This window comes from Vespa velutina, chromosome 8 (genome assembly GCF_912470025.1).
Source record: "Vespa velutina chromosome 8, iVesVel2.1, whole genome shotgun sequence".
Classification (NCBI taxonomy): Eukaryota; Metazoa; Arthropoda; class Insecta; order Hymenoptera; family Vespidae; genus Vespa; species Vespa velutina.
The window spans coordinates 5,871,353-5,892,074 of record NC_062195.1 but is presented as its reverse complement, the minus strand read 5'-3'; the positions used below and the strand labels follow the sequence as shown (position 1 = coordinate 5,892,074).

The window sequence follows — 20,722 nt, the reverse complement described above, 5'->3', positions numbered from 1 at the left end:
AATTATGTTTTTATGTTTTTAGGTTTGTTATTAATATATTCTTATTAATTTTAATTTATAAGCTTTAGGTAGGACCCATGAGATGAAGCGGACTGTTGTTTCAGCAGCATGCACAGCTACTTCTATTTTCTTATCTTTCAGCACGTTTCTTTTATTACTCGTATTTTTCTTCTTTAATTATGTTTTTAATTATGTTATTAATATGTTATTTCTTTTTATTATGTCTTTTCAGAATTTAATAATGTTATTTCTTTTTAATTATGTTGTTTTAATATTTATTTATGGTATCTCTTTTTAATTATGTTTTTATGTTTTTAGTTATATTATTAATGCATTCTTATTAATTATGATTTATGTTTTAGGTGGGACCCATGCGATGATACTGGCTGCTGTTTCAACATCGTCCAGTGCTGCTTATACTTTCGTTCCTTCTTCCAGCTCTCTTATCTATTTATATATATTTATTTTCTATTTTATTTATTTTCTATTTTATTTATTTTCTATTTATATTCTATGTACATATTATCTTCTATTTTCTTTCTTTCTTCTTTCTCTTGCTTTCACCATATCTTTTTCTTTTCCAGGATAGATCATCGAGAGATAGACTCATCTACGTTCGGATGCATCCTCGTAGCATGGTTGGATTCATCATCGATTTTTACACGCGAATACGGGAAGGATAGGTAGAACACTGACGCGCGTGTCGGCGTGCACAAGCGTGGGTGTTCTCGGGCGCGATTAAACTTCGTTTGATTGTTCGAATCGAAAACGCGAATTTAGAGTAGAGTCACCGTTTTTCTAATACTCACGTGAATGTACGCGGGCGCGACTTAAAAGTCCTACCGGGGACTTCGTTTCATTTGCTCGAATATTCGATTAGATTACTCCGCGAACGCGTTTTTTTAGAGTAGAGTCACCGTTTTCCGAACACTTGCGTGGGTGTCCGGGCGCGATTAAAGTCCTATCATGGACTTCCGTTTAGTGTTGAAATTCGGGGTGCGCGAACGGCTTGCCTTGTAGTGCTGTACATGTAGCTAGCCGATGTTACGATGATTCTCTTATTTGTAAGCGGGGGAAAATCCTTCGCCCAAATAACATCGAAAGTCTTAATACCGGTTAACTTATGTCACTTTGGATTTCAACTTAGAGTCACCGTTATTCTAACACTCACGTGAGTGTTCGCGTGCGCGATTAAAAGTCCTACCGGGGACTTCGTTTTGTTTGCTCGAATATTCGATTAGTTTATTTAGAGTAGAGTCACCGTTTTTCGAACACTTGCGTGGGTGTCCGGGCGCGATTAAAAGTCCTATCATGGACTTCCGTTTAGTGTTGAAATTCGGGGTGCGCGAACGGTGTCACCTAGTAGTGCAGTACATGTAGCTGATCGACATTATGACGATCATGTTATTTGTAAACGGGGGAAAATCCCTCGAGCAAATATCATCGAGAGTCATAATACCAGTTAACTCATGTCACTTTGGATTTCAACTTAGAGTCACCGTTATTCTAACACACACGTAAATGTTCGTATGCGCGATTAAAAGTCCTACCGAGGCTTCGTTATATTTCTTCAACATTTCTATTAGATTACTTCGCGAATTTGGATAGAACAGTAGGATCTACGTAATTATAATACACGTGAGTGTCGTGAACGCGATTAATGCGCTTTGATTGTTCGATATTCGGAAGCACGAATTCAGATGTGCATAATAATCCGTTATGCCCGAGGCGAGTGTGTCGAACGGTAAAGCTCTCTGTAAGTGGGGTCCCTATAGCTAAGGCTATATACCTCCTGTTAGCTAAGTCGCCCTAGATGTCCGAAGCGGAAGGCATAAAGGATCGGTATCGCGGAACGCGGATTTTAGAGTAAATTAGAATCACCGTTAGCCCGTGGGTCTCCACATGCAGCAACCTCCACGTGGTGAGACCTGGATCGTTAATACTTGCAAAGACTAATTGTAAATTCTTAAATGCAAGTATTACCGAGCGAATGGCTGCATATTATATTACTTTTTCAATATCTTTTCAAACTAATTCTAATTAACTAAACATTAACACATATCCATTTTATATCGTTAATAATACTTCAAAAGAAGAAATTTAACAGAAATATATTGTACAATAATTTCTCGGAGAAACGAAAAGGAAATTTTTCTATCTCTCTTTTATGTCCGCTGTCATTTCTATTTATTCTTATTTACTTTAATTAATTATCCTTTGTGTATTTCGGGTGGGACCCATGGGAGGGGCCTGTGGGCGAGGGCTTCTGTGCGGGTTGCTGTCTCAGCATCATATAAAGCTGTTTCTCTTGTCTGATCTTTTTGGGACTTTCTATTCTTCTCTTTCTGGGGCTCTCTATTCTTCTCTTTCTGGGGCTCTCTATTCTTCTCTTTCTGGGGCTCTCTTTTCTTTCTCCGGCTCTCGTTTCTATCTCATATTTTTCATTTTTAATTATGTTTTCAATTATGTTATTAATATGTTATTTCCTTTTAATTATGTATTCTTAATATTCATTTATGTTGTTTCTTTCTAATTATGTATTTAATAATGTGTTTAATTATATGCTTATACTTTTAATTATGTTTTTGATTATGTTATTAATTATGATTTATAAGTTTTAGGTAGGACCATGGAATGGCGCATGCTGCTTCTCTTTTCGTTTTTTTTTCTAGGTCTCTTATCTATTTATATATATTTATTTTCTATTTGTATTTTATATATGTATGTATATATTATTTTGTTTTATATATTTTTTTGTTCTTTTATTTTCCCCTTAGCTTCTTCTTTTTCAGGATAGATCACCGAGGGATAGGTTCATCTGCGGCCGGATGATACATCGCATGGCAGGATTCTTCATCGATTTTTACGCGCGAATACGGGAAGGATAGGAAGAACATTGGCGCGCGTGTCGGCGGGCACAGGCGTGAGTGTTCTCGGGCGCGATTATATTACGTTTGATTGTTCGAATCGAAAACGCGAATTGTAGAGTAGAATCACCGTTTTTCTAACACTAGCGTGGGTGTTCGGGCGCGATTAAAGGTCCTACCGTGGACTTCGTTTGATTTCTTCGACATTCCGATGGGGGTACTTCGCGAATTTCGGTTTAACAGTAGAATCTACGTAATTATAACACACACGTGAGTGTCGCGACGCGATTAGTATTTCTAAGGAGTGCGCTTTGTTTGTTCGAAATTCGGAAAGCACGAATTCGGATGTGCTTAATAAATTCGTTATGTCTGAAGCGGACGGTGCAAATGGTGGAGCTATCTGTAAGAGGTGTGATGTAGCTAAAGCTACGCATACCCTGTTAGTTAAGAAGCCAATGCATTGAAGCGGAAAGGTATCGCGGATCGGTATCGCGGAACGCGGATTTTAGAGTAGAGTCAGCGTTAGCTCGTGGGTCTCCAAATGCAGCAACTTCCACGTAGTGAGACCTGGGTCGGTATTACTTGCAAAGTTTAATTGTAAATTTTTAAATGCAAGTATTACCGAGCGAATGGCTGCATATTGTATTACTTTTCCAATATCTTTTCAAACTAATTCCAACTACACATTAACTTATTTTCATTTTATATAGCTAATAATACTTCAAAAGTTATTTCTTTTCAGATTTTTATTATGTTATTTCTTTTTAATTATGTTTTTATGTTTTTAGTTATGTTATTAATATATTCTTATTAATTGTAATTTATAACCATTAGGTAGGATACATGAGATGAAGCGGACTATTGTTTCAGCATCGTGCAGAGTTACTTCAACTTTCGTTGCTTCCTCCAGCTCTCTTATCTATTTATATATATTTATTTTCTATTTTCGAAGTATTATTTATATCTTAATACTATCCTTTTCTCTCATTTTCTCATACACTCTATTAGAGTACATTTATATCATCGTATTTACTTAAAAACTGATTGACTTACGTGTGTGTGTGATGGAGGATGATTGCGTTTCAAATATTACTTCTAGCGTATTACGTAGTTTTCTTCATTTGTATGTTATTCGGAATGTTGAAAAATATTAGATCGATATTAATAGAGTAAAAAATTAATTATATGCGTATTTACATGCATGCAGAATTTATCGATATTTGTATTGTAAGAAAGATATCTATATATATATATATATATATATATATATATATATATATATATATATATATGTATATGTATATTGTTCAATAAACATCTTCCTGTCGTAGGATCATAAAAAATGATACACTAACACTGACTTTACACACTTCGGTTGTATGCTATTCTAAGAAACGGAAAAGTAATGGACTGAAATAAAGTGAGAAATAAGAAGACTAGCGTATAGTTTAGAATATTACTAAAATATATAAATTCTAAGAAGTAGTAGCACACTGATCAATATAATTTCTTAGAAAAATTTCTTAAGATATTTAATTAAAAAAAATAATTAATTATCTAAAATCGGTATAACAGATTTCTCTATTATCCATTCAGCGATCCTGTAAAATGATTTTACGAAATACAGCCTTGCATAATATTGGATCAATTTAAGGTGTATTTATATATATATATGCTTGGAATTTTAAATACACCTAAATAAAAAAAAATCAAATGTTCCTATTTATTATCAAGTATAATAATGTTTAATTTTTTCAAATAAAATAATTTATTCTACAAAATGTATAGTAATATAAAACTAACGTTCTTTTTCATTTACCTTAGTCAAAAAATAAAATTTAAACATTCTCTTTATTATTATTGTATATCAAACCAAAAAAAAATGTATGAAAAGAAACTAGATGATTAACCTCGCAAATTAACTTATTATACTGTAATACTTCTCCCAACTACACCATTTTGATAATGTAGCGGCGAGTGTCGGAATAACAGGTCCTAAACTCTCTAAACATCCGCATTACATTGGTAGAGAATGCTATGAAATTATATCTTTTTCGCTCGAACTATTACGTTAGAATTGCATTATAATATTTAACAGCGTTGGCAGGAGAACTTCAGGCACGATCCTATTTCTAAAGGAAAAAAAAAAATAGAATAACGAAATTCTAATCTCTAAAAAGAAAAAAACAAAAAAAAAAAAGAGAATACAAAACGAGTAAATTTCGAAATAATTTCTTTTTCCTTTTTTGTGAATCAAAAAAATCTAATCTAATTCCATTAATTCGATCGATTAATTTAATACAACGATTAAATAGTTACAAATAAATATTACGAAATAAAATAAAGTAAGAAGAACGAAATATTAGTTGCGGCCCTGTTCGAATTATTTTACGTTGGTTTCAGCTACATACATACGTTTATATACATATACCTACATACACAGGTATATAAAGAAGTATAGGGAGAAGGGGATAAAATGGATATAGAAGGGAAGGAGTACGTTTCTGAACTCGTGTTACAGAACAGACAGACTTTCTCTCCCTCAAACTGTGACATAATTTCTTACACACCTGGCAAACTGTTCTCTCTCGCGGTTCAACGGAAGCTGGACTAGTTTCGTTTATCATCAAACCCGGTGCGGACATGCCAAGTAGTCACGGTGTCCTTGCTGCTCTTCTTTTCGCCACCCTCGCGGTAGTCATCGTTACTAGCGGCATCGTTCAGCAGGTAAATAATACAAAAAACCAAAAAAAAACAAAAAAAGAAATAATAATAAAACAAGAAAAAAGAAATAGAAGGAAAAAAAGAGAAAGAAAGAAAGAAAAAGGCCTAATTCATCTAACCATCCTTGTTGTTGTTGTTGTCCCATCATACAGTTCAACAAGTAAAATTGCACAGTCACAGTGAACGTAAAAACCGCTGTTGCATTCCATGAAAATATATTTATGATCGCGAAGAAACCATCCGGTGAGAGGCTAATGAGTATAATTCGCATGAAATTCGTATTTCACGAACAACTATAATTGGTCCGTTTGCAGGACATCTTTTTTACGTCGACGTTCTTCTATGAATTTTCTTTCTTTTCCTTCTTTTTTTCTGTCTCTTTCTTTGAATGTGAAAGAAGAAAAAAAGTAATAATAATAATGATGATGATGATAATGATGATGATAATTGTGAAATCATGGTACTTATAGATCATTTATCATCGTCTTATAATTTCACAGATATTATAGTATACCCAGATCAAACTTAATCGTTCGAATCGACAAGATAAAATATCGATGACAATTATAACGAAAAACGACCTTACCTTGGACTTAATGAGGGCTAAGAATTATCTATCTCTGTCACACTTCTTGACTGGACACTAATTCTTTTTTTTATTTTTATTATTATTATTTTTTTTTCTTTTTTTTGTTTGTTTTTTTTTTTCTTTTTTTTTTGATTCTTTAGAACGAGTAAAGAAAATAATTAAATCTTACATTGAACGATTTATGTGGGTTACTATTATTAATGATGATGATGATGATGATGATGATGATGATGATGATGATGATGATGATGATATTTTTTTCATAGAAACGTGCAGCGAATTTCGACTATTACGACGATGGCTATCAGAATTTCCAGCCTGTGGTGAAGTTCCAAAGGCCAATCGTAGTTCCAGAATTCCCGAAGAAGGATCAACAAGATCTCAGTAAGATACCCGGTATTCCTGGAGTGGACTATCCGATTTATCACAGCGTTCCAAAGACCAGTTTTTCTTGTGCTCACGTACCCCATGTACCAGGAATGTACGCGAATGTAGAGACTGGTTGTCAGGTAAATCAACCATTATATGACTTTATGAATTATCTTTTTTTATCAATAAAAATTATACTTATTCCGCATAGCAACTTTCAGTCTGTCCAACGATTTTTGTTTTTTCTTTGTTTTAAAATATAAAAAGAATAAAAAAAAAAAAAAAAAAAACAAAACAAAATAAATGAAAAGATGATAATAATAAAAAATATAAAAAATAATCGTACGACTGTGATCGCACAAATTCTAAACGTGATTTTGTCACTAAACAAATTTTTAATTATTACTGTCAATAACTACTGTCAAAGAGAAAAAAGAAAAGAAAACATTAGAAAACAATGAAAATCGTAATCATAAAAAATTTTTTAATTTATAACTATTCAAAGTAATTTGTATAAAAATATTTTTTTCTATAGATTCAAAAATACAATCATTAATTTCGCTATAAGAATGTAAAAAGAGAGCGTTCGCCTGAACGTTTGAAATATTTCAACCATGTTGCAATCCTTCCGCGAGCTTAGAGATTGAATTTTCCAACATTAATAAACTGGAAAGGACGTCCTGAATCAAGGACTTCGTCAATGAAAGTCCATACCATGCGAATATCTTAAACTATACACTATTACTTTTTAACGTGTATTATCTTAGAGATCTCTATGTAGTCTAACATTGATCTAAGATTGATCTGGCAAATATAAGATCGCGTATACGATTATATATCTTATATTATTATATTTAATTGACAAATTTTCGTTTATTTCTATATATAAAGCAGGAACTTCGAGAAGTTACGAATTGGTAATTATCTTGGTAATTTAACGAAGAAAATTACTTAGATATCGCAATAGGTCGAAAAACGGGAGAATGTTAATTAAGAAATCTTTAATTGAGTTCGAATTACTTGATTATACTGTTCTATTCAATAGGTAACTCGTATAATTCTTTGCTCGATTAAAAATATTTTTACTTATTTATTTATTTATTTTCTTTTTGTTTTTTTTTTTTTTTATTGAAGCACATTTGACATCAATAATCAATAATATTTTTCATTTCATTTCGTTACAAAAAAAAAAAAAAAAAAAAAAAAAAAAAAGAAGAAGAAGATATTTCAATTCTTGTACGTGAAGTCATGCAATTTCGAAGACACGTAATTTTTCTAAAAGATTTCTTTTCACTTTATTTCGTATATTTTTCGTAAATTCACTCCCATCTTTTTTTTTCTGTCATAATATTAATTCATATTTCATATCCAAAAAATTAATGTTTATTTAATTGTCAATTTAAATTGAAAGGAAAAAAAAAATTTCGAATAATTGTTACGTGAAAGGTCTCGAATGTGAGAAAGGATCGTGCGAAAAAAAAAAAAAAAAAAGGCAAAACGTTTTATTTTGCGAGAGAGAACGGCTAAGAAGAATTATACAAGCTTCAAGGCAACATCAGAAACTTCCGGCGGAAACACACATACACATACAGTGCTGTGATAAATTATTTATTACGATCGTACGTGAACGATTTTTTTATCTCTCCATTTTTGCTATTCACAGAGTTTTAAGAAAATTACTGACAAATTATTACTTACAATTATTTTCCTTTTTTTTTTTTCGTTTCTTTTCTTTTTTTCATTTTATCAAAAAATGAACGATTTTCATTGATATCATTGAACATTAATGCGATAGATATTTTTGTATTTCTTTCAGTTAATCCTTCAGCAACAATGAGAAAATAAAAAATATTAGATAGAACCTCTTGAAAAAAAAAAATGTAATTTCTACATTCGACGCTGATACGAATCCACAATATTGCGTCGAGTTTTGTTATGCAATTCTCTTTCAGGGAAAGTATATCTCTCTTTTATTGTCCGCCGATCGAAGAACTTTCGACAGCTAGTCTTTAATAATAAACTTAAAAGGAGAAGAAAAAAAAAAAGAAGAAAGAAAGATGAAGAACGTTATCTCACATTGGTATCGATCGAAAAGAAAGTAAAAAAAAGAAGAAAAAAAAAAAAAGGAGAAAAAAAAAATATTTGCCCAAAGGGTAAATAACTTTCGCGATATTTATCGACAACGTTAGAGACCTCTCAAAATTACTTTCCAATTCATGGCTTGCACCGAAATTCTTATCCCTTCTCGTTATTATTGCATCGTGAACTCAGAGAATAATTGAATAAACAGAGCGTGTAATTATGAGGCAACAGTATTTTAGGGTGTAGCTTATTTCTTATAGTGGGATAACAATCCTCGATGTTAATTCAGTTAATGAAGGACCCAGGAAACTCTCTTCGATGCGACTTACGACTTACAACATGACACGGACGTTATACTTTTAACGATTATATATGTTACTTGAGAAATCATTTTTATACGTAATACCTTTGAGAATGTATCCAATTTCCTTTTCCTTTTTTTTTCATTTTTTTTTTTTTTTAATTTTCATTTAAAAAATAACATTTTTTCACTTATTCTTATTTAAAGAAAACTTCTCTTCTATTTCTTTCTTTTTATCTTTTCTCAAAAACTTCTCCTCTTTCATTTTTTTTTTTTTCTAATTGTTTTAATTGAAATGTTAACGCTCAATTAAATGTTACGCAAGAGAATTTAAAAAAAAAAAAAAATGAAGATATCGATCAAAAAGTGACAAATTTTTTTTCTACCTTTTTTCTTTCCTTCGTGTAAAATTATTTGTTCCTTCGTCATTTTTTTTTTTTCTTCTTATTCATTTAATGCTTCATTTTTAATTGTCTCAATCATTAACGAAAATATTCATTTTCAATATTCAAACATATTTCGCCAAGGCTTAATAAAATTTCAAAAACGACATAGATAATCCATTGATATATAAGTAATAGTTCGAATTGATCTCTCTCTCTCTCTCTCTCTCTCTCTCTCTCCCTCTCTCTCTTTTATTTTGCGATAAAATTTTATAAGAAACTATGTTATAACTCTAACATGATTCAAACGTACGTAGAAATGCATGTATGTATTTTACGGTCATGCATCGTGATTTTACTTTCCGCGACGTCGCAAACTTTCTTCGCGAAGAATGTCACTAGTTTTCTCTCCTCGTTTACTTTTCTCAAGACTCCTCACTAAGGTTCTTTGAAATAATATTACGTATGTCACCATTTTTATACGCTTTTCTTTCTATTGTTAAAAAAAGACAATTATATATATTCTCATTTTTCTAAATGAATTTTCTAAAAGATTTTATATACATACATACATACATACATACATACATACATACATACATAAATATACATACACACAAACATATATAAAATCTTTTAATTAAATTTTATTTTATTTTATTTTATTTTATTTTATTTCATTTTACTTAAAAATTTTTCATTTCCATTTTGAACTTTTTACTCGTACGAAATAAACTTTTTTTTTTTTCTAATTATTCTAATCATTATTGAAAAATAATCATAATTGAAAAATTTGTCCAATTATACACTTCTAATCATAAGTACAATCTTCCTCTAATTACTCTTATTGTAAATAATATAATTTCTTTTTAATTATGCGCTTTTAATCTTAATTATAACTTAATAGTTATAATTAAGTATACCTTAATATATTAGTTATATTATTCATAATAATTGTTAATAAAAAACATTCTTTTTTTTTTTCTTAAATTACGTACTTATGATCTTAAGTATAACTTACAATACTTATCCTATCATTATTCGACATTTCAATTTTTTTATTTTTCAGGCGTATCACATATGTCACGATGGCAGAGAAGGTCAGCAAGGTGCCTCGTTTCTTTGCACTAATGGAACTCTTTTTAATCAGCAAGACTTTGCTTGTGATTGGTGGTACAACGTGAATTGTGCTTTAGCACCACAATATTACAGGTAATTAATTAATTAAATCATTGAGAGAAAGAAACGAGTATTGTAAACTTACAAGACATCGAAACAATAATTGAGTTACGTTGACTTTCTATTTATTTTATTTTCTCTCCTTTTTTCTTTCAATTCAATCATTTTTTTATCTTTCTTATGATTACGTATTTATCACGTTATAGCATAATATAAACATTATTTTCTTCTTATTGTATAATTTTTAATATGACGTATATAATAAAAATTATTTTGTTTTTTTTTCTTTTATTTCAGATTAAATTCAGATCCATTGACGAATCCGTATGTGTCGAAAGAAGAAAAAGATGCTATCAGGCAGAGATTAAATCGCATCGTAGTGCTTTAGTTTTTAATTTTAATCAATGAAAATTTTATCAAATTTATTTATAATACTGCGGAGATCATGATATTAAAAATTTATTATAAAATCATTGATATATCTGGCAAATAATCATTCCAAAATTATATTGGGAAATTGGTTGTGGAAAAAATTTTGATAAAAATTCTAAACATATACTTTGATAGGTATATAAAATTTATATATTAAATATTTAATGTATAGATACTTTTATCAAAATATTGGGAATTTATATTTAATAATAAAATAAACTATCAACTATTTTGTGCATTTTTACAAGGTAAAACACATAAATTGTATCTTAAAGAAAGATTTCGATCAATCACATAATCTCCGCAGAATTAACGATTAGATAACGATCGAAGTACCATCGAATTTTACTTTATATTCCATACGTTTTATATATTTTTATTCTAGCTTCAAAATTCATCGAAAGAGCACGCGTTTGAAGAAAATGAAAGTAAAGAATAAAATTGTAAACAATGAAGTAGAACCGATAATGTAAAAGTTCAGATATTATTCACAAATTTATTTCTATCTCTTTTCTTTATCGTATTTTGAAAAATTTCTTTATCACTTAACACATTGGCCATCGCAAAAAAAATTGAAAGTTTTTATGTACTCAAAAAAATTCGAATATTGAATTCCATAAATTTGCAAGTTTCTCTCGTTCAATTAGAAGATATGCTTATTAATAAAATGATGTCTGTTCATTGTTTATGAATTAGGTATATCTATATGCACATATACATAATATATATTATATATATACATAATATATATATACAATAGGGAGTAAATGACATTAAGTTGAGTGTGAAACGATATCGAATATGAGATCTATAATGATCGGTATAGTTTCAAAATAAAATCAAATTGAAAAAATCCTCAGCAGAAAGAAAAATATATATTCGATAGAATTATTAAAAACTATACAATAATATTCGATAGAAAAGCAAAACGAAAAAAGAAAGAAAGAAAGAAAGAAAGAAAGAAAGAAAAAATATGTATAACAATTAAGAAATACAATTAATGTATCCCTAACATGAGAGATTTTTCGTTATCTCTAATAGACGTATCAAATGAAAATAAAAAAAAATCTTGTTACAGATCCGTTATCTTTAAACGTTTCTCGTCAAATTTCACACGGTACGAGCTGTGAATCAGCATTCGTTCGTTCGTGACTCAGGGCAACAATGTGAGGGTAATTTTTCTCGAAGGACGTGAAAGTCAGAAAGCTCTTGCGTCGAAAGGAAAGGAAAGGCTAAGACGATAGCAGGAGATGTAAACTGAGAGAAAGAGAGAAAGAGAGATAAAAAAAGATAAAGAGAGTGTGTATGAGAGAGAGAGAGAGAGAGAGAGAGAGAGATGGTAAAGTGAAAATTGAAATGATTCTAACTCGATTCTCGCTGAAGAAGTATCATTTTTCTCTCTTTCTCTTTCTCTCTCTCTCTCTCTCTCTCTCTCTCTCTCTCTCTTTTTCTCTCCCTCTCTCTCTTTCTCATTCTTTCTCTGATCATTGAAAAGAGAAAAAGGGCGGAAGATAAACCAGAAACTAATAAGTAGGATAATGAAAAAGAAAAGCACGATAGAGATTCGAAAGGGAAGACGATATAAAAGTATTGCAGTAAAGTATTTCCAAAAATAAAACGTAAAGAAGGAAGAAAGGAAAAAAGATTTAAATGATAACTACCAAAGTGGATCATCATCAAACTTGATTTCTGCACGAGTATATATCGATTCTAAGTTTCTCTTCGCTCTTTTAAAAAAAAAAAAGTTCCGATAAAACGTAGACATATCTAAACGACTTCTAAATATTTTTTCAATTTCTTTTTCTGTTACTTTTCTTTTCTTCTTTTTTTTTTTTTTTATAAGTCGATACAAATCTCGTATCAATTTTCGAATATATTTAAACTAGTTAATACTTAAAAATCAGAAGAAACATTCGTAAGAATATTTTCTATTTTATTTACTTTATCCCAAAAATTTTCTAATATTCGACGTATAATTCAATTTTTTATCGTCTCTATAAAAAATATTATATACTCTATATAAAAATAATAATATAACTAACACTAGTATAACATTATATTATTCTAAATATATACAAATAAATAATATTAAAAATTCACGTCATACAATAAAAAGATTATAATTTTATAATATAACATTTAATTAATACAACAATGATATTATTCTAAGAAAACAATTCGTCATATAAAAAAGAAACATGCGTAAAACTTCAGATACGAATTGACGATGAATTTTGTGCGAATAAAATGAAATAAAATTTAACGAAGTATAAATAACTAAGTCAAATGTTTTACATTTAAATTAAACACATGTAAATATAAATGTTATAAAAAATTAATAATAGATTCTTAAGATGCTAGATCAATAATAATCTAGATCAGACGAAAATTAACAGTGTTAAAAAGAACAAGTTAAATATAAAAAAAAAAAAAAAAAAAAAAAAAAAAGACAAATTAAAAGAAAAAACTTCTCCATCAGAAGAAAATCAATTCAAAGGACATTCTCTTGGCGTTCAACATCAGAATATCGTAAATTCTACAGTGTGTTGTTTATGATACATGTATGCATACTAAATTATGCTAATGTACATAAATATAAGTTCCCAAAGTCTTTTCGAAGCTGGATAAGAAGTGCCCTTTCTCTAGGACGTTGAAATCATGGTGAAGCGAAATGACGACAGATAGGTCAAACTGCATGGAGCAAACACTTTCCTGGCTAGCCGCAACGCAAACGTTTCCTACTACATATTTTTATCTATTCTACGATAGATACGAAATACGGGCAAGTCGGAACGTTGTAACTATGAATTATGCGAATTAATGGAAACGATCCAATCTAATGGTTAAATATGCCAATAAGAAACGATTTATCTCTCCTTTTTCATGATTTTTAATATCTTTGTCTTAATCAAACGTAATGAGGATTGCTTTCCAATAACGTGAATATATCAAGTTTCAAATACAGGATGTTTCAAAAATCATTATCTATATCAGTGACATCGAATTTTTCTTTTTGCTGAATGTGGATGAACGAGTTTTTGTAATAACGTGCAAGATAAAAGATACGAAATGCGAGAAAATTAGAGAACATTTTTAAGGGAAATTTCATTAGAAAAAAAGAAAAAAAGTCCGAAAGAGACAATGCTATTGATAAATAATTAAAGAAATTTCAATGAACCGAATATCTGTGCATGATGACAGCTAAATAGAAATGAACGTTTAAAGAAAAAGATTTATTAAAAGAATCGAATTAATTGGAAAATTAATTTGAAGTAGATTTGCAATTATCGACTTGTAGGAGATCTAATATATCAAAAAGAATTTATTGCTTTTGATTTCTGTAGACATGAAATATGATGGTCATCCTGTAGAAACAGATACATATGTTAGATATCATTAATTTTTTATGACACTTGTTTTGAAATAAATAGATTCTTCATCTCATAAAAACCTGTTTTTCTTCATTCCCATTACTTTTCAAAATAAGTAATAACTTTCGCGAAATTCTATAATACATATGTATTATAAAACAAAAACAAAAACAAAAAATTAATTTAAAAAAGAAGGAATATAATTTTTACTATATCAACAACAAAACTAAAACTATTTATGTTAAATGTAAAATAATATTTTTTGTTTTATATTATTATTATAAAAATAATTTACTATTTTATATAATAGATAGAATATTTACTATATTACAATTTCAAAATATTTGATTTATATAATTTATTATATAAAACAAACAAAAAAAAAATAATTATTATATTACAAGTTAAAACAAATGTATGATAAATAAATATTTATATGAATGCAACTTAAATCATATAACTTACAAAACATTGCAGATTTTCTACATTGATATTTCTTTCTCTTTCCTTGTCTACTTTTTTTCTCTTTTTTCTTTTTTTATGAAGTCAACCATACTCGAGATATAAGTATAGCTTACGATGTGTGGCGCCTCGTTGCTAATATCATTGCACCTAATCTCATGGTCGTGCATAGTTTAAGAATAGGCATAGATATATAGATCACAAAGAAAAAGAGAAAGACAAAAAGGGAAAGATAAATATCCTGGCGAAATGTAAACGTGAAGGAATGAGGTGCCATAAGTTATAGATAGTAGGAATATTTATCTTTCTCTGTCTTCTTCCGTGGGAAAAATCTTTCAACGTTTCAAGTATCGAAATGTCTACGAATTTATTTTTTTTTTTATCTTTCTCACATAGGTAAAAAATAAAGTATATATATATATATAAAAGTTCTGTTAATTTGCATGAAAAAAAAGATATACCTTTCGCTGTATATAATAAAATAATTCTAAAATAATAACTTATGTCTAAAAAAAAAAAAAAAAAGAAAAGAAACAAAAGAGAAATCTCGAAGGGAGAAGTCCAACAACCGTTTTATGCAGATATATATATATATATATATATATATATATATATATATATATATATATATATATTATGGGAAGGAAGCAGATACCTCTTAGTTAATATCTCCAAGATTATCTTCCTTTTCTTTGTAAAATTACCAAGAATTCCCTCTAATAATCAAAATCAAGATTAAATATCAATATGTTAAAAAGATTCAACCCGTGAAACTACATTTATTTTTTTATATTTATATTAAAACGATCTTTAGAAAGGAGTTGCCGAGCTAGTTATTTCGTTCCTTAATTAGCTCGTAAGCTTATATTTATATATGTATTTATGCATATGTATATATATATATATATATATATATATAAGTATAGGTATATACAAATTCGAAAATCGTCAAGTTATTATCCGTAATACGCTTTATAAATAGACAGGAAAAACATATCATGTAAATCAATATTCGATATCTCGAGAAATTCCAAGAAAGTAGTAAAATCCATCGAATATGTATTACTCAGTAAGGATCTTTTAATTAAATCGAATATAATCTTTAGGTAATATAATACCATTCTAACTGGACTAATTAAGAAATTAACTAGATAATATAATCACAACTGACTATGAAATGCACTATCTTTTCGAATGATTAATAACAATAACGTAAAAAAAGAAAAAAAGAAAGAGAGAGAGAGAGAGAGAGAGAAAAAAAAATAAAATTAAAGGTACCACACTTGAAATTTTAATGGCGTCTAAGAGTAACGTCGATATTAATCCCACTGAATGATTAATTTCACGAAATGCAGGAAGCACATCGGCTTGGATTTACTTTCTAAGCGTTTATACGTGTACGTAGCGAGAAAGAAGTGGTGAATTTTTTTTTCCTACATCGAATGAAAATGAAAGTGTTCCGAGCAAGATGCCTACTAAAACTAAAGATGCCCCACCCGCCTTTCAAAAGTTTTCGCAAATGTCGATTTGTCCAAATGAAAATTTTTGACTGTCGACAGATTTGTAATTCACAAATAAAAATAAAAAGAAAACATCAAAAGATTGAACAATTTTTTTCTATGAAAAGATAAACAAAAGGATTCTCAAAGAGAACGATTTCATTGACATAATCAAAAATTAAAATGTTCGAAGCAAGTCTGCCATTAACACTTTTCTAAGTTTCGAAAAGAACGGAAAAAAGAAAAAAAAAAAAAAAAAAAGAAAAGGAAAAGACGCGAATATATCGCGCGAAGCTTTTCATGAAAATTTAATTATCGAAGGATAAAAAAAAAAAAAAAAAAAAAAAAAAAAGAAAAAAAAAAAAGAAAAAACATCGACCTTTATTACTATTAAAGGAAAAAATAACGAAATAAAGGAATAAAATAAATTGAAAAGAATAATAAAATAATAAAACAATTTCAATAATCGATGATTGATCTTCGACGAATCAAAAAGAATCTTGCGAAAGGAACGCAAGGGAGACGAAAGAGAAGGTATTATCGATAAATGCGAACGAGAAGTAATCCGGATCTTGACTGTGAGATCAACATTGTGGATCAACGTAGATCGGAAGGAGACTTGGCATGGGCACGCGTCCGTGTCGGCGCGCGCGCAAGCAAGTAAAGCAAAGCAAAGTAAAGCAAATCAAAGCAAGCACCCGCAACTCACTTTTCTTTCTTTCAGACCGATTACCTTTCCCACGAGAACGGCAATGGCGGGCGGTCCCTACAAGAGTGAAGGAACCAGCAACGTTCTTGTGTTTCCCTCTCTCTTTTCTTCATATCACTCTCTCTCTCTCTCTCTCTCTCTCTTCCTCTCTCCCTCTCTCTGTCTCTCTCTCTCTCTGATTCACTCTCTATTTATTCATCTATCTATCTATCTATCTATCTCTTTCTTCTTCTTTCTTTTCTTCTTTGTGTAAATGAACGTTACAATATATAGATACCACATGATCTCATAAACATATGTAATATTCACGATACATCCATATATATATATATATATATCTGCATGCATGCATGCATACATATATATCCGCATGCATGCATACATATATACATACATATATGCATGCATATTTGCATATATGTATACATACATATGTACATACATGTGTATATATGCATATATATATGTATATATATATATACATATATATATATATATATATATATATAGATACACATACACACAAATGTCGGTTACGTTATAAGTTCTCCATAGCGGGGGCGTATATAAGTCTCAATCACAATGATGCAAGTTAAAATAAGTAACAGGAATCATGTCTGAAAATTGCCAAACTGTAAGCACTCTTAACAAAATTTGTTCAAACTAAATGCATACGTATAATATCGTTGTGTTTATATATGTGTCAATGTGTAACTTTCAATTTTAATCAATTTGGATTTTAGCATTGATCGAATTGATCGGTAATGCTTTTTCGACAATGTATCGCTATGTGCATTAAATAATAATATTATAGAATAAAACTATACGGAATGTATTCATGTCTACGTTTAATTTACATCACTTTTATGAACTTTCATTAAAGATTATTTCTGAACTTTCAATAGAAGATCTCTGAATAGTATAATTTCCTATATATCGATACTTTCAATTATAATGTAATAATACAAAAGGTAATTGCACGTGATTTCCTTTCGTCTTTAAGAGAGAAGGAGAAAGAGAAAGATAGATTGTTTTTTAAAAAAATATTACTTCAATCAAACGTTACTCATATAAGTATCTAAACGCTAGTTCAACGCGCGTGTGAAAAATCTTATCTTTCCCTTGTTGGAATTTGAGAAAAAAAAAAAAAGGGAAGAAGAAAAAGGAAAACAAAATAAAATAAAATAAAATAAAATAAACGAGAGAAAGAAAAATTAAACATTCTAAGCTTTCACTCAGAGTTCATAAAGAACGAAAGAAAGGACTCTCATTCAATCAAAATAAAAAGAAAAAGAATTCAGAAAAAAGATTCGAGATTCGATGAAAGATCGGGAAAAGTGATACTGAAAAGATCACGTGACTATACACACGTGACCACAATAAAAGAAAAGCAAATTCTCATTTCTTCGGCATCTTTCCAACATGACTGTCATGATCCTCGTGACCGGTGATTAGATTTCCTTCGTGTTATCGATCGAAACGCCAATGTATGCATGTAGATACGCATTTCTCACGAATGGTTTTTAAGCCAAGGACTCTTTCATCGCCATTGTGAATTATTGCTCGTTAATAAACGCAATGCGTTTACATTTATTTTTAACATTAACTTGTCTTGTAAAAAAGAAAAAATATTTAATATTGTGTTACCATCGGGATAATTTTTCTTTTTTTTTATTTTTTAATAAAAATCATGTTTCATGATTTATTTTTAGAACGGAGATATGTTGAAGGATTGAAAAGAAAATGAAGAAAAATATTAAAATCGATATATTGGGCCATAATGGTTATTAATATTATTGAAATTTGCGTTATTTTATATTTAAATAAATAATATAACAATATTGTGTTAATTGAAATGTTTTAGCATCGAAAATACTGAAATTAATTATTACGAACGATTTAATACATATATTTCATAATAATAAACAACAAAGTATTCTATATTTTTTAATAAAAACTTCAAACATCATACTTACTTGGCCAACCCAAAATATTTCATTAATCTCACTTTTCTGTTTTTTAATATACTTTACTATAACTTCGAAGGTAAAAAAAAAGAAAAATAAGGCTCATCTAAAACGAACGAATGCACAAAGTAATAAACCAAAAGAGTATCTACAGTGTCTTATTACCAAGGGAGTACGGGACATTAGCCGCGAAATGCGTTTCGCATTTCGGTCAGATTTCCTCTTCTTGATCTCGTCTCCTTGTCATTATGCTCGACCTCTCTAATCGCGTTTCTTCGCGGTGGACCAAGAGTACCGTGACCCGGTAGTTTGCTCTCGAATTTCATACATTCACCGTTTGCCGCGTTCACTTCAACGCCATACTATTACTATACTATACTATGACAAGAGTCAACCTATCCCAATTCTCGATGGTTTCCTTTCGATTGACGTTCATTGCTTCTCCTCCTCATACGCGACAACTATTCCAACTATCTATTCCGATTATCATCATCCTACCTACTTGTCTTACCATTTTTACCAGGAAAATTTTGAGGTTTCAAAATGCACGTCATTCTAAACCACAAAATCCCTCAAATCGTTTTAAATCGATCAAAACTTCTTAACTAATTTTAAATATAAATTATTACATCTTTGATAATAAATTTTAATCAATAAAACATTTTTCCAACGATTATAACCGCGATCGCGTTCGTAACATGTAAAACATTGTAAAGCGAAGTTAATAAAAATAATTATACATATGAAAAGAGAAGAAAATAAAAATGCAAGTGAAATCGAAGCCTTTTTATACGTCATATAACTGTCATCTTTTCTTTTTTCTTATCAGTGTCATTGTGAAAAAAAAAAATAAATAAATAAATAAGTAAATGGAATAAAAAGTATACTTTCCAAATGGGGAGAAAAAGTGAAGAGAATGAAAAGAAAAATAAAATCGAAAATTAATTTGAACTTGAATCTTGTTACAAGTCCAAGAAGATTCTTCAATGATCCATCAAGAAATTTGTATATAATATGAATATATATATATATATATATATATATATATATATATCCGTTAGAGATCAAATTGAAATGATTTCGAAGATAGATTAGAATTCTCTTTGACTAGGTAATCATATTTAAGAAAACGAGTCTTGCGGTTACGAGGTAAGAGTTGATAAGTCCGTACGTCGTAGCTTTCATTGAAATCTGTTAACCTTAACCCTTATCACCACTGAAGCAACAACGAGGAAATTTTTAATGATGTCGCTCTATACACTATCTTAAAAAAGTCGTCACTTATTATCGAATTTTTCTTCAGATTTCTGTTCGCCAACGAAGTAAAATGTCGCTGTTTATTATCTTTTTCCCATTAATATTGATAAAAATTCAAAAACTATGATATTACATTGCTTTAGTGCGAACAAATTGTTTTCATATAAGTTGCTCTTCGTTGGAAAAAATATTTAAAAAAAAAAAAGTAATAAAGAACGCGAAACGTTAAATAATCATTTTTCCTTTTTCTATTATCGAAAAGAATCCGTTCGTAATAAGAATAAAAGAGAAGACGTATTACACATAATTTAAAGAAACAAATAAATAAATAAATAAATAAATAAATAAATAAATAAATAAATAATAATTGAATAAAAATCAATGGGAAAAAAAGTAAGAAAGAAAGAAAGAAATTTTTCCCCTCTTTCTATTAACAATGAGAGTTTATTCGGAATAGTAAAAAAAAAAAATAAAAGTAAAAGTAAAAATAAAAATGAAAATATAAAAAAAAAAGAAGAATAAAAGAGAAAA

The 20,722-nt window shown here is 29.2% G+C and overlaps 1 protein-coding gene and 1 long non-coding RNA gene across 3 annotated transcripts in view; one reads left to right on the top strand and one right to left on the bottom strand.

Annotated features, from left to right (window-relative positions):
- The window catches only part of LOC124951128, a 64,442-nt gene that overhangs the window by 16,102 nt on the left and 27,618 nt on the right, over window positions 1–20,722 (bottom strand). The window contains exons 4-5 of one of the 2 annotated variants that reach the window (XR_007101526.1): window positions 5,438–5,574; window positions 4,700–4,999 (exon numbers count right to left, since the gene is read on the bottom strand). This is a non-coding gene — a long non-coding RNA (uncharacterized LOC124951128). Of the gene's footprint in view, window positions 1–4,699; window positions 5,000–5,437; window positions 5,575–20,722 lie in introns of those variants that run through there. The other variant, XR_007101525.1, reaches the window with a different exon arrangement.
- LOC124951122 lies at window positions 5,369–12,956 on the top strand. Its single transcript, XM_047498945.1, has 4 exons — window positions 5,369–5,594; window positions 6,447–6,689; window positions 10,385–10,527; window positions 10,792–12,956. The coding sequence occupies exons 1-4, from the start codon at window positions 5,511–5,513 to the stop codon at window positions 10,880–10,882; spliced, it is 561 nt and encodes a 186-aa protein (XP_047354901.1). The 5' UTR covers window positions 5,369–5,510; the 3' UTR covers window positions 10,883–12,956.